At 41.9% G+C, this 25,683-nt stretch overlaps 1 protein-coding gene across 1 annotated transcript in view; it reads right to left on the bottom strand.

Annotated features, from left to right (window-relative positions):
* LOC122770968 (protein sidekick-1-like) overlaps nt 1-25,683 on the bottom strand; it is a 262,286-nt gene that overhangs the window by 109,439 nt on the left and 127,164 nt on the right. The window contains exon 5 of the mRNA XM_044028205.1: nt 16,415-16,548. Coding sequence (XP_043884140.1) covers nt 16,415-16,548 — 134 coding nt within the window. The remainder of the gene's footprint in view (nt 1-16,414; nt 16,549-25,683) is intronic.

Raw genomic sequence — 25,683 nt, 5'->3', positions numbered from 1 at the left:
CTACTTTTAGCTGTTTTGGAGAGAAAGGGATGCTAAAATGTTAAAAAATATAAGTTTGTATATATCGTGATTTGATTATTTCCCTGGCCCTGACCCGCACAGGCTTTCAGACCATGGTGTGAGTTCCTCATGTAGAAGCTAATGCACAAGTGCTATCTATGTGTGACTCCACTGTAAGAAAACGTGTGTGTTTTCAGTTGCAAGAATGCAAAAAAATAAAACTAAATAAATAAAAGTCACCAGGTCTATAAATCTCAATATGTGAGGGACTTCTTGTTCACGTTAGATTAAAAGTTAAGCTGATATGGCACTGAGACTATTTTCCAAGGTCAAGAATGAAGTAATGGGGTGTCAGACTCATTCAATACAGAGTATGAGGTTGTTTGTACAGTCTTTATTATGAATCTACCCCCTCTATTGATTTCAAACGAATATGATGATGAAGACGTATTTTCATCACCACAGATCTCGGATGATAAATGGAAAATCCGCTCACATTACTAAAGATGAACGTATTAGAGGATGCACACCTTTACTAAAGTTGCACAGACACACAGCTGTGCAAGACATCAACATAATGTCATAATCATGTTCTTGCAGTGTGTGTTAAAACCTAAAAACCTAAAGTATTTAAGGATGAGCTTATTTTAGGTTTTTAACCTTAAAAACCTCACCTCATTCTCAAATGATGGTGCTTTTCCGTTATACACTGAACAAAAATATGAACGCAACACGTTTCTTTTTGCTCCCAGTTTTCATGAGCTGAACAAAATTTAACATTTCAGAGTGGCCTTTTATTGTGGCCAGCCTAAGGCACTCCTGTTCAATACTCATGCTGTCAAATCAGCATCTCGATATGCCACATCTGCGAGTTGGGATGGATTATCTCGGCAAAGGAGAAGCGCTCACTAACACAGATTTAGACAGAGTTGTGAACACTATTTGAGAGAAATGATGATTTTTGTGTGTATAGAAAGTGTTTTAGATCTTTGAGTTCAGAACAAGTGTTGCGTTTATATTTTTGTTCAGTGTACATTTTTGTTTGAAGATGCTGAGTGGTACAGATGTGCATGCTTGAGCTGTACCTGCAGTTAAGCATCCGATTGGACTGCGTGAGTTGGTTGCAGGCGGGGAAGATGATGCATAAAACCCAGTCGTACATGAGAACCCTTAAAAATAATATGAGATTGTTGACTATAAATTTTTAACAGCTTTTGGAATCCCTCGCTGCCTTTCAACCTGCTTACTGACCTGCTAATGCACACATTATGCGTGTGAGAATGAGACAGAAAGCCAGAGAGACGTCATTGTTCGCACACGGCTGCGGGTAACAAGCGAAGCGACTGAGGCTCAACCTGAAAAAGAAGCTCTTTCCAAGGACAGAGGGTGAAGGCAGCAGAAACAGGTGGAGGAAGACCTGGCTCCTGTTTTAGAAGCAGACCTGTGAAAAGTCTCTAAATTGAAAATAAAAATAAAAAATTGGCGTGAGTGGGTAATTTATATGTGCATGTGGTTTCTGGTGACCTCGGAGCTGATCTGCAATGTAATCCATGTGGTCTGTACAATACGTGTTTTTCTTTTTTTTAAACAACGCTGCAAACACATTAACCTTTATCCACATTATTGATGCATTTTGGCAAATACAAAATGCCTCCTTTTCGCTCTCTGATAATTTGGTTTCCATACTTATTCATTCAGTACGGCAGTAGGTTTCCAATTTTATGTTAGAAAACAAGAAGTACTGCCTTGTTTACTCAAAAGCAACAAGGCATTCAGCAGATTGCAGTGACAGTAAATTATATGAACAACCCCAGCTGGAGCTTAAGACAGGACTTAGTTCTTCTCTTTCAGTGTGAATTTTAAATCCAGTCAGATTGTTACAAAAAGAATATTTCATCTTTTTTCCCGGCACACATACAACATCAGAATCTGTCAATATCGACCCCCTGCTAACTTCCATCTAGTCTCTTGGATGCAACCAGTGACACTCATCTCTCTTTGCCATCACTTCTCTGCCATTTTGCATGTCTCTCCCTTCATTAACATCTCCCATTTACTCATCCTTTATCTCTCTTCTCTTCCTCATTTCCAGTCTCCCCGTTGTTCTTTTTCCCCTCTTTCTCCTGCTTCAAATTAACATCTGCTGACTGGCCTGCTGTTCCAATAACCTATCACGCCCAGTAGGAAGCACTGACACACAAAAGAGAAAGAGTGAGTCTGCATGCAGAATAATGTTTAGCTAACAGTTGCGGCTCCTCCTGTAAGCTGCACATAAAACCCCTTAAAAATAGCCAGTATGTGCTGATACAAGGTGGTAAAAGAACAGCGTATCCCATTGGGTTGCTCGGTTCGGAGTCTTGCCTTTTTGCACAGCGATGAGTTTAAAAGTAAAGTGCGATAAAATATCTGTCTCAATGAACGCTGCATGCATCATCAGGCCTTGGCTGGAATTAAACTCCTATTCAGAATATGAATGCTCACACACACACACACACACAGGCAGACTCGGGGTTGCAGGGTGTGGAGCGAGGTGGCAGCTGTGTGACTGGCAACATCATTAAAACTACGAGCACCATGCTACTTATCTCTGCACTTGACACCTCATTCAGCATCCCGCGTGTGTTTCGTGTGTGCTCGTGCATTTCATCTCCTTATGGGAGCGGAGATGGTGTCCCTACACAGCATTTGTCTGGAGATGTACATTAGTCAGTCTCGACGGCACATCAACCACACTTCCGCCCATACATCCAGCACGACGCATCCCTCCATCGCCCCTTCTGCTTGTTCTTGTAGACACTTGTCAACTAAACAACCGTTATCGACAAAGGAAATTGCTCCAGCTTCGTTCTTTTCTTGCCGCAACACTCTGACGCCCGCGGTTTAATACAGAGCAGCCCTTTAAACCAGTGAACGTTAATTAAAACACAAGTTTAATATGACCTCCCTGTGTCCATTTGTGCCAATATAATCAAGGTCTTATCTAATGCTGCTAGGAGGCATCTATTTATTTTTAAACCTTACAGGATTAAACATATTCATGGATTTTACAAAATCCATCCATACCACTTTATCGGGTCGGGGGGGGTGCTCTGCCAATCTCAGCTGACTTAGGGAGATACACTATGGACAGTTTGCCAGTCCATCACAGGACCACATAGAGACAAACAACCATCCACTTTCACTCTCACATCTACAGCCTTTTTGGACTGTTTTTGGACTGTGAAAGGAAACCGGAGAACCAGGAGAAAACACACACACACACACACAGGGAGAACATGCAAACTCCATGCAGAAGGGTACTTGTTCCAACCAGGTAGCAAACCCTTCTTCTTGCTGCAAAGACAAGAGTGCTAACCACTACACCAACCGCGTGGCCCGGATTTGACAAAACTCCTACTTCTATCTTCGTTCTTACACACAGGTGCTCTGAATGCCCTGAAGGAAACAAATGGCGCTTTTCCACTATATATGTTTAGCTACTCAACTCAGCATTTTTTATCATAGGGATAGTACCTGGTGCTTTTTCCGGTACCTGCTCTGGCGAGTTTATGAACGAGCTGAGGCGATACTAAAACGTGACGTCAACAGACTGCCGGCCACTGACTGATCAGAGGAAGAGTCATGAGCATGACGTCTGACACAAGAGTCAAACTGAACAATGTCGAACTGTAGGTCAGTTAAAAAGACTTAAAAATCCTGAAAACATGCGTTAATCTCCAGTATTTAGCAAGCACACTTGGCCAAATGGTGGGGTCTATCAGAGGCACACAGTCATGGAACAGGCTACCAGCCAATATCAGAAACTGTGACACCTATTCAAAGTTTAAAATTGCTCTGAAACAATGGTTGAAAACTAACCAGACATGCACTCACAGTTAGATTATTCACTTTTTTTAAACAAATTTTTTTTATTTTCCTTCTGTCTTTCTCTCGGGCCCCAAAGTTTTAATCTTAACCTACATGTAACTTGTCTATGGTCTGTGTCTATGGCTTACTTGTAATGTGTAATGTCTTGTGATTTATGTATTCTTTTGTATCATGTCCTGTTGAATGTCTACTGTACTAACCTGCCTTAGGACAACGGATGAAAATTAGCTATTGTGCTAACTCCGGCATACTTATGTTGTTGCTCTATGCTGACATGTTGATGAATATGCATTGTCCTAATTCAAATAAATAAATAAATAAATAAATAAAATCTCAACATTTAACAGAGGAGTCGTATTTAGCGACAGCACTGCTGAAAGCCGGCGATCGTGAGCCGAATCACAACCCGTTCAGCTGTATTTTAGTTCAGTGACTGTGTCAGGCGGAGTCTGTGCTCTGGTCATGCAGGAAGTACAGAATTCATCTTTTTAATAAACTGATTCTAATGATTCAGTTACGCTGAAAACAACTGCTTTGCGCGTCACTAGTTTCTTTGTGTCGTGTATAAAATGACGTCACGGACTGCTGAGGAGGTACTACTGTATAGTATAGTAATGAAAAATGACGTGCCTAATACCAAACCAAGGAGAGTCGAGCTAAGCCGTGCTAGAACTGTATAGTGGAAAAGCGTCAAACTTTCAGACTTTCACTGTAGCCCTGCCCTCTACTTCTCTGACCTCTTCACATCCACAGCCACTGCTCGTCCATTGATTTTTAGAAACCTGTTTCATCCACTGTCTGTGACTTTGTGTCTCCTTCCTCTCCCACTGGACACCTTTCTCGCCACTCGCCTTTCTGTTGCCTCCATTTTTGACTATTTTATTCCCGAGCGGAGGAAGATCTGAAGACCGGTTGAGTGTGTGTTCGTCTGGAAAACGCTCCGTCAGAGCCGTATACGTGGGCCTGCGTCTTAATCGGTTTCATCGTGCCATAAAACATGCCTGTAATTAAATCCATAACTAGGTGGAACAAGTAGCGCATTGCACGCACAGCCATGAACTTGGCTCGTCATACGGTCACGGTCCACGAGCGAGTTTCCTGCCTGTCCCTCCCTCAGTCCATCTCTCTGTACACTGGGGTTTTAATTATAGAACCACAGAGAAGCCTCATTAAACAGAGAGAGAGTGAGAGACGGGACTGAGCGAGACAAAAGGTAACAGATAGCGAAAGTAGATGAGGATCAGCGGGGAGAAGCCTCATCCCTTTGCAGCAGAAATATTGAGTATGATAACTCCGCACATAACCAGCTGTAGCAGGAATTAATCAAAGCACTGATTCATTAGTGGAGCCGTTTTATCCAAACCACAGTGAATTAGTGCCCATTTGTCAGATCGTGCGTGTGAGTATGTGCTTCACATTTGTAGCTTTCACAGACTTAGAGTACACATAAGAGACCATTGTCGAACTAAAGTGTAAAAATTGACCTCAGCGACATCTTGAACCTGCCAGGTTCATTTGAAATATCTATTATATACGATATATGTACAAAATATGCTATAAGTATGTCAGTGAAATACTGTGGGAACACAGTCTTCAAGGTTTAGGCACAACAGAAAGAAACCAATGATTTTGTTCAGTGACCTTCACTGAGGTTTTTCTACATCACTAGCCCCGGCCTGTGTTCTCTATTACAACAGACTTTCTTCACAGCATTTAAAGTAAGCAGTGGACATTTGACAAACCTGTGTGTTCAATCCAGGGTCACATGTTTAAATTTCACATGCACACACTATGAAACAACGCACATCCATCGTATTCTCTCATCAGCCGACAACAAGTTCAGTTCCGCTAATGAGCCCCAGAAAGGAAAAGTGGAGCTTTCCTCCGAGTTGATAGAGTATAGCCAGCTTTGTGATACTTCAGAGCAGCCACAGATGGCCACAAAATGAGGGCTGCTGTGCGGAAATTTGGAATGATTTGGTGAGAAAGCCTGCACACGCCACAGCATCCGAAACCCATGTGGTGTTTTCTATTGTCTCCAATCGTGTCAAAAGAACCAATTTGATTTTTTAGAATGTTTGTTTCGGTGCTGTGTACTAGGGCATGACCTGAATTTGATTCGATCCACCATTCGATTCGATTCCGATTTAATTAGGAATATTTCGGCGACAACCCAACTCTTAGTTATATCTTTGTATATTGTCATTTTCTTTTTTGGTAATGCATGTTTACTACTTATTATCTTTATCTTTACTGTCTACCTGCTGTAACAATGCAAATTTACCCACTGCGGAACAAATAAAGTACTATCTTATCTTATCTTAAAGCCTTCACGCCGCAATAAAAGGTTTGTATTAAAAGATCGATCATGGGTTTTATGAATTAATATCATATTATTAAATAGAAGATCGATTTTCATCATTGAATGGATTTTTTGGACCCAGTCCTACTGTGTACATGGCAGTGCTCAGACAGAACCTGCTGTAGTGATCAGTGAGTGAGTTTAAGTTTGTAATCTCTGCTGCTGCCTGTATAAATGACATTGTAGCATTATAAATGTCAGAAATGTCCTATCTAAACCTATAACTGCTCCTGGTCTCTACCTCACATGCCTCTTTCCCTTTCTCTCCCCCAGTTCTCCTCACCCATTATTCCTCTCACCCCAACAGGTCGAGGCATCTTTGAGTCAGAGATTTCTTCCTGTTAAAAGTTTTTTTTTCCTCTCCACTGATGCCGAGTGCTTGTTCACTGTGTGAATTGTTTCTCTTCTCTCTATAATATTGTAAAGGTTTCTACCTTACTATGTACGGTGCCTTGAGATAATGTATGCTGTGATTTGGTGCGAGACAAATAAAACTGAACTGAATTGAAATGAAACTGTCCAAAACTATTCTCTGAAGTTCCCCCGAAATCCAATATGACATCTACAAATATCACATTTTGTTCTGGAAGCAGTCAAAACTCAAGTTACAAAGCTCTCAGATTAGAATGATGTAACATGGAGAAATCCCCCATTGCTGTTTTCTCTGCACAGGACAAAATCATTTTCAAACACAGTGCTTGACAAGCCTTTCTTCAGTCTACCACAGATGTTGCTCCTGGGCTGCATGTGTCAGGAACGATGAGCGCCTATAAACTCATGTGAAGCGAGTGTCCACATGTCTGGAAAAGTAAGCGGCAGCAGGTGATTTGGCCCGGGCAATTTACAAGCGTCACCTGCAACCAACTCCTATTGGTTGCTACCAGCCATCAGTCACACTGACTGTCCAACACTTTTAGATTTAATATGACGACACAGTGCAACTCTACAGTAAAGTCGTGGGGAATAGTTCAAATTCAAACATTAAAAAAACAGTTCTCCTTCAGACTTCCCTCCAAAGATGCTAGATACTTGTTGAATTGACAATGTGACGATGAGCCACCATGTCATCACTTTGCAGCCCCGATGTTCACTCTGGTCTTGGATCGCCCTGCATCAGCCTTTTACTTGGCAGTAGCTTTCCCAATAAACGTCTTTCTTTGCAACCAACACCTGTTGTTGGCACCTTTTCTGCCATAACGTTGCTGCAACTGTCTTGTTGGATTAAGCAAGCTAGCATAAACTCTGTCGTTGTCTTCTGAGTGTGCGTGATTAGTGCACAAAAAGTGGTACGTGCATAAGGGGGAGGGCGGCTGATGGCAGTTTGATTGATGCATAATGATCCAATTCATTTATCATATGATTGGATGGTGTTTTTCTGTTCCACAGCTGACAGAACTACCTACCTTTAAAAAACCTGCTCAAATTCAAATTATCATGGCGAGAGATGATTATCTATTAAAGTACTTCGCAAGATGGAAGGGTGCAGTTTGGCCTCCATCCATGACAATAGGAAATTTTCCTCTGGTCTTCTTGGACAGTCATTACAGTAAAGCATTTCCAGTTCTACACCACAGTGGGAAAAGTTCACGTTCAGCTCACGTTCACGCAAGACTCTTGTCGTCGTGCGAGCCTATCGTGGTCAAGTCTCAGAGGAGGACACAGCATATGAAATATAACAGAACAGAACGATGGAACCATGTTATGGATCCATTCTCGTTCATAGGCGATAGACAATAGCAACACTCAACACTGCTCCCTTCACAGTGAATGCAGAGGATTTCAGCTGACACCTCCAGTATATACTGTACCTCCTTGGCTTGTTGGAGGTTAATGCCAGCCGATCAATCCATGCAGCACAAATAATAATGATTGGTTTATCACAGTATTGTAAATGCTATAGACAACTTCATTCATTGATCAATATGAAGGACACAGAGGATTCTAACAAATAGGAAAAAAGTGATTCAGAAACAAATGAGCGACGTCTGCTTTAAGAGTCGTCGCCTTGTTTTTGTGTATGGCTGCGTGTGATGTGTTTGTTCGTTTTGCTTCTACATCAACCAGAACAATGCTTTAGAAAATATCATTATCACCATTTAACTTATTTATGTGATCTGGGAGCAGCTGTCACCCCAAATGATACAGGAAAATAACAGACAACATTTGAGCATATCTTTGAAACCGTCGAGCCATATAATACCACAGTTAAATGAATATTGGCAGCTGCTTCCAAACACTACCATAGATCCTGCTGGTAATTAATTAAGAGCAGTCATTTGAGAGGGAGAAAAAAATAAAAGATTTTGTGTCACTGTTCAGTGCGCACACCTGTGCCTGTTTTAGGTTTCCAATTTGGCATTAGCTTTATTTTGTTATGGGTCACCAGCCAAAAAATGTGTGAGAGGATCACTCCTCCTCATAACTCTCCATATTTCTTCTCTCACTGGTGCGACATAAATCTCTCGGGACACAGTGCCCTGTCACACACTGGAAGGAGCAAACTATTCCGATTGAGAATTCCACAGAACATGATGTTAGTGAGAGGTGTCTATTTTGCATTTTGCTCCTTATTGCTCCACCAAAACACGACGCAGCAAAACCCGAAATACCTTGAGAGACGCACAGTCGCGTCAATTCGAATGCACACAGGGAAACGAGATTCACAAACATGCGAGCACACATAACAAATTCCACCACACGCTCTCTCCCTCTCTCTCCGGGGACACTAAAATACCTCAAATTAGACACGTCACAGTACTACTGGGATGGGACCTGCAGCAAACACACACACACTTGCACAAAGACCAGCGGCACAGACTCATTTAAGAGTCAGTGATGTGGAAAGAAAACATCTGGAAGGGAGGGAAGATGATTAGAGAAAAAAGCAATTGAAACGAAGGCACATGCAAAAGAAATAACACAAATGTTGTTGCTAAACACACAAATACATAGATTTCAGCCATAAAGCGTTATTAATGGGTTAATAGTGTTGGAATGTCATGAGCAACAGATATCCTAGATTTCCCTCTTCCCCGAGAGTGTGTATGCGAATGTGTGTGTGTGTCTGGGTGATGCCGAGGTCAGGTGAGTCTATTCTTCACCTTCTGACAAAGGCCACTCCGTCATTCCTCAGGCCCGAGGGCAACAAGCCCTGCTTGATGACGCGCGGGCGAGCGAGGGAACACGGTAAACGGGAGAAATGGAGGGATGTGAAAAAGTCAGACGCTGCAAAAGTCTCCCGACAAGAGACGTAATCAAACTCAGACAGAGTCTCTTCCAATCACGGAGCCGAGGTAATCAAACTCAGAATCCCACACTCTCCGCGACACACACACACACACACACAATGATTAAGGTTATGGAAGGATATGAGGTGATTTCACAAGGTATTCATGCATTTGGAGCCATTTCAGCTCTTCCCATTTCTATCACTGTCCCACCTTTCTCGTCATCTGAACTCAGTGAAGACTCGGGTGTCTATTCTAGATCACTTTGGACCCAGTCGCTTCAGACGCTTCAAACTTCTGCCACTCTTAATTAAGAGAAGGTTTTTTTTTTTTTTCTAGAAACATTGCAAACATTGTTGCCGCGCGGCAATTATAGAGTCTGTTACAGTATGTGGAGCATTTTAATGGGAATATCCCAGATTTTGTTTTCCATTAAGATCAATTCAACACTCAGGGAAAGTGCTACTTAGCCTGTGAAAATGGTTGTAAAAAGTATTTTGTAGTTCTGGTGGGAGCTTTGCTGCGAGACACGTGCTGCTATTGGAAAGATATGAGCATTTACGAGGCAGCAGGGGCTGAAGGAAAAGGCACCATAAATTGCATTTAGGGACTAAAAGTCAGGACATCTTGGCCTTCACCGCATTGATTTTTTTTTCTTTTTTTTTTAAAATCTGCGTCTTCCAAGTCTCCCGACTTTATGGAATTGAAATACAAAATTGCTGGAGCTCTCTTTTAGGAACAAAGTTCTCTGGATCCCAGCTCGTCTATGTATGGAAATTTCAGCTCAGCAATCATTAACAGGCATGACATTACTGTCTTCTCTACAGGAAAAAGATAAAGGCAACTGATCAACTGTTGAGCCCCAAGCTGAGATTGTATTTCAAGTCCTGCAGTTACTATATCAGCATTTACGAGCCTGCCACGTTCCCCGACCCACTCTTTCTTTTCTTAGTCTGTTCCACTCCTGTCTACCCTGCACAACCTCTCCTCTTGTTTCATCTGAGAGATCCATATATGCCGGATTATATTTATCACACTTCCTCTTCCTTATCTCAGGGTGTCTAATGGCTCGAGTCATTTTGTCCATTTATTCCATTAAGTGCGTGCATTTGATCAGATATGCTGAGTGTTTCTGGGCACGCGTGTTCTCGCTGGGTCTGCAGGCCCGTGTGCTTTAATGAGTGTGTGTGTGAGAGAGAGAGAGAGAGGGAGAGAGAGGGAGAGAGATTCCCTCCAGCGAGTGCTGTCTTCGGGGATATGTTGCTGCTGTTGCAGTCTGAAGTACAAATCTACAAAGACCTCCACTGCTGTGAACTGAGGAGAAGTCCACAGACACGCACTCACTCTACAGGGAGACTGACTGACTGCTGATCTGACTGACAGGCTTCGGTGTGTGTAGTAAAAGAAAGAAAGAAAGAAAGAAAGAGAGGGTGAAAGAGAGGGTGAAATTATATCAGGTATGAATGGAGCTTAATTAACCGGAGTCGGGATCCTCATCTCCTGTCACTAACCAAAATATCCCGAGGCGATGAGAATTCTGTTTCTGTCTGATGACAGTGAGAACCCACGCGTCAACCACATCTACATTCTGACTAAGGCTACATCAACATAAGTTAAGTCTAAGGGTGCGTTCACACCTCACAGTCCACTACGTCGGTCTTTACATTCGTAAGGGAAAAATCTCAAGCGCACTGTAAATTCACATGGTTCGGAAAATACCGCTCGCGTGGTTGGTCCGATGCCGCATGTCGGCAAGTAAAAAGAAATCCCGACATTTCTACATCCCAGCACATCGGCAGGTTAATGTTCATGTGCAAACACTGAAGGCTGGCAGGTGGCCGTGGCCTTACGTGGAGGAGCAGCTACAGCCTCAGCGTTATCATCCACAGTCCCCTGTGGAGTGCAGCGAGGAGAATTGAGGGGAGAAGCGCTTACGGTCGGTGCAGAGTCAGAGGACGTACACTGTTAAACGGTGTGTCCATCCTCTGTGTCTGGGAGGCTGCAGGTGTGGCCTACATCCTTGGCTGCAAGTTGGCGGCTTTGTGTCGCTGTAGGGTAACGATGTTACTGCTAAATGTGCTAGTTTACCTGCGGAGAAGAAAGAGTCGGGACTTGCCAGGCACAGAGGATGGAAGCGGTGTTCTAATTTCCCTCTACCACCTCCTCCCTCCCTGGTTCTCCCTCCTCCTCCTCCTCCTCCTCCTCACTTACAGATGTAGACGAGAACACCGAGGCTGTAGCTGTAAATGCTACACTTCCAGTGAAAGTGCAGATGGAGTTCACAGCAGTTAACAGTGGCAGCCCGTGGCAAAAAGGATGGGAATTGGCCTTGTAACCGGATTGTCTGGGAGTAAAAAAAAACACTAAACAAAACTGCAGTCTCATCTGTCACCGTTTTTGCAGGAATGGAGGATGCATGCTCAAGCCTGTGCAAGGGTGAGCACAGGGAAAAGGCTGAAATTCAGTTATAGCCACACGTTGTTAGGAACAACTGTTTTTAGAACTCTTTCTAACATTTTCTGAAAATAGGCAACAACTACAGAGGAGAAAATCAACTTTCTGTTAACACCCAAGCCGGGCGTGTATGAATGTAAGACATAGAAAGTTTAGAAGCAGGAAATGGATGTTTTTAATGTAAACGACCACACCTGCACTTCTGAGGCTGAAGCGTCCTCCCTGGATTTATTATACGTTTGGACACCTTATGGCAAATTAATCCTTAAACGTTTAAACTGAACTTCTGTTCAGTCTCACTTCCGACTTCAGTGCGGACTGACTGAAAATGTCTTCTCGGTAACACCGCCATATGTTTCCAGCTGTGATAAAAAAGCCCCAGGAGCTGTTCATTTTACTGGCAGCCTGTACTTCCAGTGATTACAGTGTGTGACCTCTCACCAAGCTGTTGAGCTGCTATCAATTGTGGCTATTCCAGCTCAAACACGGATGACAGTTAGTGCTTTTTATTTTCAGCAGTCTACGCCACACTCACAGGATAGTGGTCAGGGACATGCAGATAATGGATATGTCAAGTAGGCAGGTCGTACAACTGGCTGCGTACCACTTTTCCTCCACTCTTATCGCCTTGGTAGGCCGGTGAGGAGACTTTGACAGATAATAGAGAGAGGGGCTCCGTTTGCATGTATCTAGATTGAATCCCTGAATTACCTAGTCGGGTTCATTAATCACAGTATAACCATAAAATATAATCCAATATGATTTTAACCTGATTACATGGGTCTCTAATGGCCACAGACTGTAATTCAATTCAGTTTTAATTAGAATCCAGTCGCTCTGTTGAGCACACACATTGTGTCCTCTTCAGAAAAAAAAAAGAAACACCGAAGCGTTAACGAAGGCAGAGTTAGTTGCCATATCAACTGCCGAGCTTTGCGCGTGCACTTTCATCAGAGCAAATTGAAAGCGGATGCTCGCTCTTACTTTGTCTCTGTGTCTCGAAAAACCATGTATTACTGAGCAGTGAGCAGAGGACCGCTGTGTTTATTTACAGGCTAACGGCCGGCGAGCTGATGAGCTGCTGCTACCAGTTTGGAGAAGTCACGCGTGATTACCGTCCATGTTGTCACATGCGGACTGATAACACACTTGCCTTTATGCTCGTGCTGTATGTGGTCACCTCAGTGATCACAATGAATCCAATGATTAATTGAATGATCAAATGCTCATCTTTTTTACTTAAGTGAACATTTTCGGGTATATTTGCACCTTTATGAGAAAAACTTATTCATCATTTAAATGAATACGTTTTAATTGGACACTCTAAAATGACCGTAGGTGTGAGAGTGAGAGTGAATGGTTGTTTTGGCGTGTGTTTCCACCGGCTCGCCTCGACATGGCATGATTTAGTTGCGTTTCCACTAGCATATTTAGCATTTTTACCGAGCTGAGCAGGTACTATAAGTGACGTCAGACTGCCGGCCACTGATTGGTCAGAGTGCCTTCACAGGAAGAGACGTCCGACGCGAGAACCAAGCCGAACAATGCCGAACTGTAGCTCAGTTAAAAAATACTCAACAATCCTATACATGTGCGTTAATCTCCAGCAGTTACCAGGGAAATATCTAAATCCTACTATTTAACAGAGGAGTCTGGTGTATGTAGCGACAGCACTGCTGATTGCGACCGGCATCACAAACCCTGCTGCTGTATTTCAGTCCAGTGACCATGTGAGACAAACTCTGTGTTCCGGTCATGGAGGAAGTACTGAACACATTCAAATATTTTTAATGATTCAGTTACACTGAAAACAACTGCTTTACACGTCACTAGTCCCTCGTCAATGAATTGATCAATCAAGAAAATGATGGGCAGAGTAATAGATGATGAAAGTAATCATGAGTTGCAGCCCTAAGACTTACAAAGAGATTCTATAAGTTTTCCAGCATTCCTCATATTAACAGGCTCTTGGTAATATATAGTAATATTTCCAATCCTCTTTCTCGCTTGTTTTTCTTTGTGGAGCAAAATGTTTGAATCAAAGTCTGAAAAGAAAGAATAGGGGAAAAAACAAACAAAAAGGTATCTCATTTACTTGAAAAGAAAGACAACATTTTGAGAAATAGAAAATTTGACTGACAGCTACAAACTCGGGCTGCTGAATAGAACGGAGAACCGAGTGAGACCTAAAATTGATGGAGAATGAGATAGGGAAACAAACAAACAAACAAACAAAAAGAGAAAGGTAGTACAAAGGAAGAAAAAAAACACAATTTGACTCGGTGCAGTCGCTATGTTTTTTGGTTTTTGTTGTTTTTTTAAGCTGCTGTTTTCCAGCACTTATAGAACCAGAATACCTTTGCTGAACTCCATCATTCAGAGAAACACAACCATCACTCACATTACCCACAAACAATAACAATGTAGACTGACCAAAAGAATTAATGAAGAAGACATTCCTGCTGTTTCCTTTATCTAATAGTTTGTTTATTTTTGTCTTTTACCTTTCATGATGTCTTTCTATTTAATTCCTCTCTTCCAGTCAACAACAAACTGAGCCAAATATGTTGTTTTATAGCAAAGGTTATTTACCCAAGAAATGTTTATTATAGTCAACACTCGATGATACACACACACACACACACACACACACACACACGTACACACACACAGTGACGTTTACGGCCAAAGTCTGATCAGTGAAGCCTAACTATCCCTTACCATTCCCAAAAAACGCCCAAGGGAACACTCTACACTGACAGCTCTAACAAGGTACTGTGTGTATATTTATGTGATTTTGTGCGTCTGTGTGTGTGTGTGTGTGCATTTGTGACAAAGCATACCAAAGGATACGGCCCTGTAAAAAGAATCTAATTAAAACTCTATACAGCCACAAGGGACAGTGCCGCTCCCTCCCTTTCTCATTAAACTATAGCGAAGAGCTCGGCTGAAGGCCTGTTAGACATTACATCTATGCTCTGGCCTCTGAGGAGAAATGACAGAGGTACAGTGAAGGATAGAGTGGAACAGCCATTCACACACTAAGAGGCAAGAACACACGTTATAAACACTCAGCAAACTTTGAAAATCCCCATAAATCAAAAGCATGAGTTAAGCGCCATGTACTGGTATTTAACGCTTTGGAGCAGGGAAACGTCCAAAACATGCAGGGCAGTGGCTCCTGAGGACCAGGACTGAGAAACACTGTTCCAATGTAAATAAACTTTAAAAAAAGAAAAAAAAGAAAAGAAAAAAAGTACTAGTTTGCATCAAACCATCCATTTTCTACTGCTTTCGCCCAGTCCATCACAAGGCCACATAGAGACAAACAACCACTCACACTTCCAGTTAATTTATCTTATCCCCAAATTTCAACCCAACAGAACTTAATAACTATGGTTTTAAAGAGTCAAATAATTATCAATGACACAATTGTCCAGAACAGTAATTTAGTTACTTTAATAATTTAGTTGTTTTTAAAGTGCCTTTTAGAATTGAAAATAACAATAATGACCACAAACCTGAGCTTAAAACTACAAAGATTGCGAACCTCATTGCGACTGTTTCCAGTGTCGTGCATAAAGTCTTATGCGAGTTCTGTGGGCAAAACAAGCCTGTAAACATTGTCTGTTGTTCCTGCATGAAAGCAGACACGGCAACCAGCAGCCTGTACTTTGAAAGGCAGTGACATTTGCACTGAAAAGGCCAAATATGGATGGAAAAAGATGCATTTGGGTGGAGAGGCTTTACCAACGCAGACTGTATAACCTACAGAGGGAAACAGAGTTGAGTGAACTTGTACAGCTGGTGTGTTTCACTGGGATGTCATTCAAGTGACACCATTGATCACAGCCGTCATTCACAGCAGTCTCTGCATGAGGGATCGGCAATAACTGGATCTAACTTAAGATAACAATCTTTACATGCAACATGATTTTAACTAAGTGTGACAGTGAGTGGTTGTTTGTCTCAATATGTGGCCCTGTGGTGGACTGGCGACCTGTCCATGTCCCACCACGACCCTCATGTGGAGGATAAAGCGGTAAAAGATGGATGGATGGATGATTCTTACTACCAACTTCATGTTCAAATTTTCTTACGATCCATTGGATTCTGTTTACCAAGATGAAAAAGTTGAAAATTGTATTTTGCAAGACACAAATTCTGCAGCAAAAACTATTTGTGGGGTTAAAACAAGGTTCAGGCAGCAGGTATTTAACCCTGTGTTCATGTTCTGCTGCTGCTCTCGTTTTCAATCTCTACCCACAGCAGGAAAGCAGTAATTAGATTTATTCTGAAACGCTCTACTGAGCAGACACATTTCAAATTACATTCTTTTATTCTGAAAAGTGAAAATACTATCAAACACCAACCATAGTTGAAACAAAAGACACTTCATCAGTCATTTCAAAGAGGATGAAAATACCCTAATCTACAAAAAGTCCCATTTGCTATTGACCTAAACTGACCTCCAACATCCCAGCATTAAAATAAATATGTTTACCTGAGATGCTCAGGTAGATGGCAGGACTCGTCGCATTCTCTCCTGTGACCTCGTTCACGGCCTCTACGTGGTAGCGTCCTGCGTCTGTTGCAGTGGTTGCCAGGACGACCAGCTGATTGTCCAAAGTGATTGTTCTGTAGGGCACAAATCAAACACACGGAGAACAAGGGATTAGACCACGCAGTGAGAACAACTGAAAGGAGAAAACATGCCTCACTCTAGTTAGCAGTGCTCAGACAAAGACTCTGACAAGAGGAAAGCATTTGTAACAGGGATCGTTTAGAATTCATAAGGGAAAGGAAACGGTGAAAGCAGAAAGGAGAGCAGATTCACAGAGCTTAAATAAATCTCTCCTCCAGCCTCAGATTGATATGTGGCTCATTCCGAGTCTCTTTCATTCTGCTGGCCATTCTCGTCGTGTATTATCCTCCGTTTCTTCTGTCTTTCCACTGATGCATCCTCATTTCCCCAACATACCCGCAGCAATCAATACAGCAGTGGCACACAAACTGTAAATGAACTGTGTCCATGTGAACACACAGAGATGACAATTCCTGACACACACACACTTGTGTTGTTTTTGGAGTCAAGGAGGGTAAAAGAAATATATATATATATATACTCATACTGCATATTCGTGACACAGGAAGTGCAGGAACTGGCAGGAAGCCCAGGTTGATGTATTTAGTGATGCCACTCAGCATGTTAGTGGATGAACATACCCCAATATTCCAACCCGGAAGCCTTCACCGAAATAAAATCAATATCACAAACGGAAGAATAAAGCGTATTAAAGTCAGACAACTGTCTTTTATGCTTATAGACTTTTTCAACACACCTGCAACGCAATTACACAGTGTTGTGCTGAGCCCTGCGAGACAAACATGTTCTTCTAAAAGGAAATGATGAAACAATTGTGAACGCTACATGTTTGGAGAGACATTATTTTTGAACGAAACATCTGTACACTCCCAAACAAGGCCTGCGTGGTGCCACATTCTGCTGGATGATCATGGTTTCCTCTCATTTTACGTTTGACCACCAAACAGCGTGTCGCCTTTTCACACTTTGAATCAATAGTCCTGTGTTAGACGGAAAAACAATGTGTAACAAACAACGGCTTTGTAAACAAACAAAAACAATCAGCTATGAACACACATTTCACACTGTTTGTAGTGGCTAAAAAAAAAACTGTGCTGTATCTGACGACACCTGAAGACAGAGGAAAAGTTCACCAGGGCAATTTAAAAAGGCTGTTTGGAAGCAATGTATGGTTTTATATAAAGATGGATGACATGGCAGCTTCTGAAAGTGAAGCCCAAACAGCTAAATCGCCCCCTGGTGGCTGTCAAGTTCGGTTTCCATCAGTTATTGGCTGTGATAAAAGTGGAAAGAGATGTCATGATTGACTGCCGGGACTAACTTTAGATAGGTCAGTCAGATTTACTGGCGGGTCCTTGATCCGGCTGCTCCACTCCATGATTACTACACTGTGCAGAGTCTGGCTCCAAAGACATCGCCAGCACAAAATGGCAGACGCCACATTTGTGATGTGTTGACTTAATTTGAGTCACTGCATGTAGATGAAATGAAGTACATGGAAGTGTACATGTGCAGAGGCTCTAATTTTATTTCCCTGGAGAAAACCCACAACAGCGAGAGCCTCAACCCCAACACTGACACTCTCTATTTGCGGGTGTGTGTGAGAGTTCTCACTGCCTGAAATAGAAGCTTGAAGCACACCATTCTCCTGCTCTCTACATCCCACCGTCGGAATAGATTCTGCATCCTCACCGAGGTCTACGCTGCAATTTATGGCTGTTAAGCTCATTAAGTGCACTGGCCAGCCCATTTTATCACATCTGTTTTACCCAGCACATGCTGATTAATAGACAGTGAAGGCATGTCTCCACTTGCCCATACTGTCAGTGGGAGGGGAGAGCCTGTGAGGTTTGAAGAAATCGAAATCCACTAAGTTATTAACATTTAAAGTCAAAGGAGCTCGGCGAGCAGCGTGAGATTAAGGGCTGGGTATTGTTTAGGTTTTCTCCGATACCATTGCTAAACTGATGCTTTTAAAATGGTGTCAGTGCTTAAACATTGCCTGAACTGGCACTTTAAAGAAGAAAGTAAAATACAAAAGTCAGTGATAGAAAAAACAAATGGCTTGTTTTTCCTTCTAAGGCAAATGTGAAAATCAAAATGAACCTACGACAAACCTATTAACAAATGTCAGTCATAGATGGAACTTACAAACATGACACTTTTACCCTGAATAAGAGTTTTGCACATCACTTCCTGGGAGCACACTTTCAAATTGAAACGTGAGGCTTCATTTGGTACTTTCCACAGCCCATTGATCTGATTCTGATGCAAAGATGCACATCATCAACAGTTGACAATGATCACAGAGCGCACAGTGCACCGCGTCCAGCAAAGACGCAGTCTTGCTGAGCCTTTGAGACGCTGTGAAAAGAAACTGCAACAAGCGCTGGCAGCAAAATGAGGCAGTGAAGGAAAAGAAAAAGGATCTTTGTTGTTGAGAACATGCAAATCCCACAAAGAAAGGTCACACTCCGGGAATCAAACCCACCACCTTCTTGCTGTGAGGCAACAGTGTCAACCACTACCAGTGCTAAACACCATTTAAACATCTGAACATTTGTTTGTTGAAAAGTAAATACTACATATCCAATTTTATATGGAGCATTTACATTTGGAATGACATGTGATGGCTGGTGTAGTGGTTAGCGCTCTTGCCTTGCAGCAAGAAGACACGGGTTTGCGACCTGATGGAAACAAGGACCTTTCTAGGTGGTTTTGTTTGTCCCTGTCCAGGATGTGACCTCGCCTTTTCGTCCTACGTCAGCTGACATTGGAGGATAAAGTGGTAGAAGACGAGTGATTCGCTTCACATTCTCGTTTTGTATTTAAATGGCAGGTCTCTGCATTTACTTCCCATTAAATCTTCATATAAAACGTTCATATAAAGAATCCAACGAATACGGAGAGGTTTCAAATAATGTCAATAAGACGCCAGGCAACGGAGATTAGAGAGCCTTGATTCATTTAAAAAGAAAAAAGAAAAAAAAGAAATAATAATAAAACCTCGCTCTTCATTCACTGTGAGTCACTGTGGTTGCACAGTCTCAACCTCATAGTTACAATATAGCCAGACACGCACAGGCATACTAATAGTCGCGCACATTGACTGCATAAGTGCGCCTTTTCAATTCGGACTGAATATCAATGTAGTGGAGACGCAATATTACATAAACTCAACATGTGACTTTCAGCTCTCTTTTGGTTCTACATTTAATTAAACCGGACAAAATAGTGCGGGCTTTTAATTAAAGACAAACTCAATTTTAAAACTCTGCATGACTCTGCATGCTTATGCGTGTGCGCTTGTGTGTGTGAGAGACACAGTGCATCCACAGGCAGATGAGGCAAATTAAATGACAGTAATCAACTAGATCATATTCTATTCCCTGCTCCTTGTGCATTACCACCACATCCCTCACCCTGACACAAATAACAAAAAAAAAAATACTTCTCCCTCTCTCTCAAATCCCATTTTCCATTGTCACTCAGTTTACAATCTGCACATTTCTGCCTTGGTTTCTTCTGAATATCAGTTGGTGCTGTGTGTGTGTGTGTATTAAAGTTGGCACTGCACACACTGGTGCCCTTCGTAAGTCACAAATTTGAAGCCATGCCAAGTGACCCTGTTGGACAGTTACAGTATGTGATTAAAAGACAAACAGACAGATGTTCCTTGTGTTTGTTGATACATGTCTTTCTCTCCATCACACTATCCTCCCCCTTACAAATCTGCTGTCCTCCCATCTCCTCCCCCCCACCCCCCCTGGCTTCTTTGAACCTAAGCACCAAACCAGATTGGTCTTTCATTAATGCTCTGGCCCCAAAACTAATTTTATAAAATATCACGGGTGACTGAGTGCTGAAAATGCATGCAGACTCACACACACACACACACACACACACACACGCCAAAAGCTAATTACAGTACATGCTGCATGTCCCTGGATATGTATATAGATCACTGCCTATGTTATTTATTTAAATTCAGAGGGAACAATCAAACTCTAACCTTACAAAACCTAATACATGTTCAAATACTCCTGAAGTAATTGTTGTGTGGCCCAACCAAGGGTGCTGTGAGTGCAGCTTGGCCTTAGATCCATTTTGAATGCCCTCGAGGCCCATTCGAAAAATAAGACGGTGACATTTTGCTGAGGACACACGTGAAACTTGAACCGTCCTTCTGAGAGGACAACCATGAAATGAAAGCATCTAAAAAGCCGCACAAAAGAAACACATTTTTGTGTGGTGCCGGGAATATCTGAATCTTTTTTTTACCTAATATTCATTTGAACTTTTGGAAGAGTGACAGCCTTAATGAACATCTCATGCCATTGTGTGTGTGCGTCAGGTCTGAGGACTGCGTCTCCAGCCAACTGCTCCCACCTCCGCCTTGTCTCACAGGCAGCGTGCCACAGTGCATCTGAAACTCAGAGTAAAGGCTTGTGGCAACAGGGCAGATGGAGGGACACTTCACTGGAAACCAAGTCTACTCAGCAGGCTTTTTGGCAGCTTCATGTCCAAAGCCAAAGCCAGCCCCTCACACAGACAAGCACGTACATTCATTCATTCATTCATTCATACATACATACATATACATAGATACACGCGCCTTTTCACGTCGGCTCAGAGTAGGGAGCATTCATCTTGTGGTGTGGAGCCGTTTAAACCGGATGCACACATGCATACGTCCTCTGTTGTATGATTGATAGGTAACGTACAGTGGGTCATACCTGGTGAAAGCCACACTGTGTGTGTGTGTGTGTGTGTGTGTGTGTAAAAAGAGAGAAAAAAAAGGCTTTAAGTGAGGTTTCATTTATTACTAACTTTACACAGGACCTCTCCAGAGCATTCTTGCTCTCAAAACAGCTTGAGCTGCGGTTCAGTGCTTCTGCACAGTGTTCATCAATAAATGCGATGATAGCTTTTTTTCTTTTCCTTTGACTTAGGTTTTTTTTTCCTCTCATCTGCACAGCTGCAACAACAAAGGCTAACAGAAAAAAAATAATGTGAAGCCAATCAATCCAAGCATGAATATGAATAACCAGTAAACCTTACAGGTAGAAGTGTTATTTCTCAAATTGTTTTCCTTGATGCTGCTTTTTTTCAACCTTTGAAGTCAGGACAAAAAAAATAAAATAAAAGAATTCAAAATTTTGCCCAGCAATTTCATTCAACTTCATGAGGAGAAATGTGAGTCATTCATCAAAATATGTACTTAAGTGTTGGCCTCAGTCATTTCACTTATTTCATCTATTTTTTTTCTTCTTCTATGTCTGATGGCCATGTTCAACAGAAAACTTCGCCCTATTCGGACGGGATTAGAGTAATTTCACCACAGGACCTCTGAAATATGAATGGTTAATTCTCGTGGGATAAGAAAGCTCAGTAAAGGCACCTCAATTGGAAGGGGTAAATCGGGGCAAGTCGCTCAGTCTGTCCCAGGAGCACTTCACTGGGCACAGTTGCGGAGCCGCCACTACAACCAGTTTCCTGCGCTCCCTTCTGGTCACTTTACAAAGTAAGCGCACGCTGGGGGGGGGAAAGCGAACCCGGCGATCCCCAAACTGGCACCAGCTATGTGAAAACAACTTCAATCCGACTTACCGGACACCAAGTGAGGCTCAATTTATGCACCACCATCACCTCCTGTCATCACGTGCGTGCTAAACTGCTTGTAAAAGAGAAGACGACGGAATATTTACGCACATATCTACTGCTGGTCTTTTCGCACTGGAGTGGTGTTACCTGGGGTAATTGATCCAGACCTTTTTACCCCAGGTAAAAGTTTGTATCATATTCTTTACTGATGTCGTCCTGCACATTTGGATGGGACTAAAAACACCGAGAAGCTTTGGTAATAAGTACTTTACCACACTTCCTCATGTAAAACTAATCCTGTCCTAATATGGCTTTAGATGATATAAGGTACTGTACACCACTCTAATGTAAGGTCGTGAGCTAAGGAAAATATATACATATATATACACAGACAGTATATCATGAAGAAAACTAAACTTTCCAAAAATATGACAGATCTGTTTTTTTGTAATCGGATTGAACAGTCGAACTGAGTTAAGGCTGAGAATTGAGCGAGTGCCAGCGACTCTGGACGTTGTGCAGAACGGTAACTCGACAGTGAATGCTTTAGTGATTTTCAATACATAGTTTAAATGGAGCTATTGTTACAGTATATTTGCTGAATGTTCTTTAATCCGCTTGCTCAGTCCAAACGCACCGCTAACAAAATTATCTCCAAAAGCCATTTGTTTAAGTTTGTGATTGTTGGGGGAAGAAATCCTAAACGGTAAATAGAGCAACGGAAAAAAAATACCGACATGAGAAACTTGGTTTCTCTTTATTGGCTTTAACTGCAAGTTTGCTGTGTTTGGATTTCAGAAGAAAAAAAACCCACAGTATTTGCTTAGTTTTATTTAAGAAAGTCTAAGATAAGGGCTGACTGCATGAATGCATGGCGTGTGCACGGCAGAGATATACTTGCTGTTTAGCTCGGGATTTCTTCTGATATGACAGCAAAAAAAGAAAGAAAGAAAGAAACCAACGTCACTGTGACAATGACTGTGCTGCCTCTGCACTGCCCCTGCTATTCTCGCCAGTATTCTGTCTTGCAGATACATCACGTTAATATCTGAGGGCGTGCAGCACCAAATGGACACGGGATATAGGAGGCAGCCATGATGTGTAAGCAGAGTTAAAATTAAGTTTAGAGCAGCTGTACAGGCTCCAAGGACACCCAGAAACTTTTTTAACAATGATTCAAGCATGTGTGTGCGTGGGTTTTCTACGGGTTCTCCGGTTTCCTCCATGCAGTTTTGGGGATGAGGGAAACTGGACACTCTAAATTGACTGTCTCTATGTCTCAAGGGGTCTATGTCAGCCGGGATTGGCACCAGCGACCCTCGTGAGGTTAAAGCGGAAGAAGATGGATGGATAAATGAATAAATAATTCAAGCCTGCCATCACCCATTCACACCCAGTCACTCACACTTTCATGTGCAGCGCGTTCTCTATCGCCTGTCTTTCATACCCATTCACACGCTGCCATTGGCAGTGGCACGTAGCCTAGCTGGGAATCGAACCCACAAGGTGAAAGACGACTCACTTTATCACTGAGCTCCCATCGCCCCCTACTGTCTGCAAGCCTTAGTATCCACCATGAATGCATGAAGTTCACATAATAATGGCTCTTACTGAGTATTAATAGATGGTTAACTAGTTGTTATGTGACCTAGCAGATTATGTCTTTAGGGTTTTATGTTACATTTTAAAACAATAGTGGTAATATTGATATAGCACCTTTCAAAAAAAAATGTTTTAAGATGCTTCACCATCAAAGAAACAACACAGGTGTTAAAATGATTTATGTCGTAGGAATCCAAACGTAGAAATATAAATTCTAACAACAATAAACTAATGCATTTATAAGTAACACAAAATGTATCATATGCCAGGCGATAAAAGTTTTAGAAACACAATTTATATTTATTTATATGAAGGTGTTATATACCACATAAATCACTTTAACACCTGCATTGTTTGTTTGTAAAACCTAAAGACATAACCTGCTATAGGTCATATAACAACTAGTTTACCGTCTATTAATACTCAGTAAGAGCCATTATTACGTGAACTTCATGCATTCATGGTAGAGGTGACGTTGCAGACGGTCACACGCTGTCTTTGGGATTTAGAGTTCTAAACGTATCCCTCAAACACACAGAAAATAACATGTCTCGTATGCTTTTATGTTGTCGTCAACAAAAGGCAAGGAACAAAAAAAAAAAAGAAGAAAAGGAAAACAACCACAAAATTGCACATGCCTAAAATGAGCCTGTTGGAGCTGAACCAAGTCAGAAGATGGAAGCAGGCTAGTGATGCATTAAATATGTGCATCAACTATTTAGATGGCCTGGATTGTGTCTGCCTCGATTCAAATCAAAGCCAAAATATTCTGGACAACATTGGAATGATAACGGGGAAACATTCACATCCATTAAAGGCACCCGGAGGGCACATTTAGAAAAACACAATCAGGCCAACATGCACACAACCTCTTAGTGAAGGCTCTCAAAGTATATTAAACATACTGTACACACATGTGTGATTATTAAAGCCAATCAGAGCAGGTACAATAGGATTCAAGTACTTGTGACAATGTGTAATTGTTGTTGTTGCCTCGGTTCAAATCAAGTCAAAATAATTATTTCTTTGACTTTGATTTAATTACTGGATAATGAAAATAATTGTTAATTGCAACCTTGAATTAATTACATCTGATTCAGAAACTGTAGTCATTAATAATACAATAATATAATACTGATACAAAAGCCCCCAGAGTCCTCTGAGACTTCAGAACCCGAGTTCAGGGATTTGCTCCGATTCAGTGACAAACCCAAAAGTGTCATTGATGCTTAAATGATTCCTCGCGATCCAGTAAAGGCTCAGTGCAGGCCTGTAAACCTGTGTGTTTATGGACCACGCTGTGTGCATGGGAGCACTGTCAGCCGTCTCCAAACATTTGTCATTAAACTGGTTACACACGGTTTCAAAAAAACATCCACTGTAGGCTTTGGCAGTAAGATTTCAAACAAAAACATTGGTTCCCTCTGACTGTATTACAGTAAAAATGCTCTGCCTCGCCTGACACAGAGATTATCTTTCATCATGATAGCTAAGCTCATGTGTCAGATCTTTCTGATTCTGTTCATCAGGTGATTGACTGATCACACATCATTTTCCCTTTGGAGTTATTGACCTTTTCAATTAAAAAAACAGACAAAAAAAGTGGTCCAACAGATCATTGTTTTACAGTCAGGTGGTGATGTCAAGAAAGTCTGTGGCGCTGTCAGTGTTTCAGATTAACTGACGTCCCAGCGGAGTGCTGACTTTAGGCCAAACATATCTGTGCATGCTGCCAAGAATAAGGACAAATGCATTTTGCTGGCAACATCAATGTATATACTGCACTTCTGTGTTTATAAGAACCTGATAGTGTTTGTTTAAATAGACAGACCCTCTCTATTAACTGATTTTCTCAATGAGAACCTTGAAATATCAGACCAAATGTCCACGTGAGGACCTCTTGAGCATGTTTAATCTTAAAGTTATACTGTTAAAGTTAGAGTTTCTGAAACACATGTATT

The sequence above is a fragment of the Solea senegalensis genome, linkage group LG6 (assembly GCF_019176455.1).
Source record: "Solea senegalensis isolate Sse05_10M linkage group LG6, IFAPA_SoseM_1, whole genome shotgun sequence".
Lineage (NCBI taxonomy): Eukaryota > Metazoa > Chordata > Actinopteri > Pleuronectiformes > Soleidae > Solea > Solea senegalensis.
The sequence above is the reverse complement of the archived record's forward strand: the minus strand, read 5'-3'. Positions and strand labels throughout refer to the sequence as shown.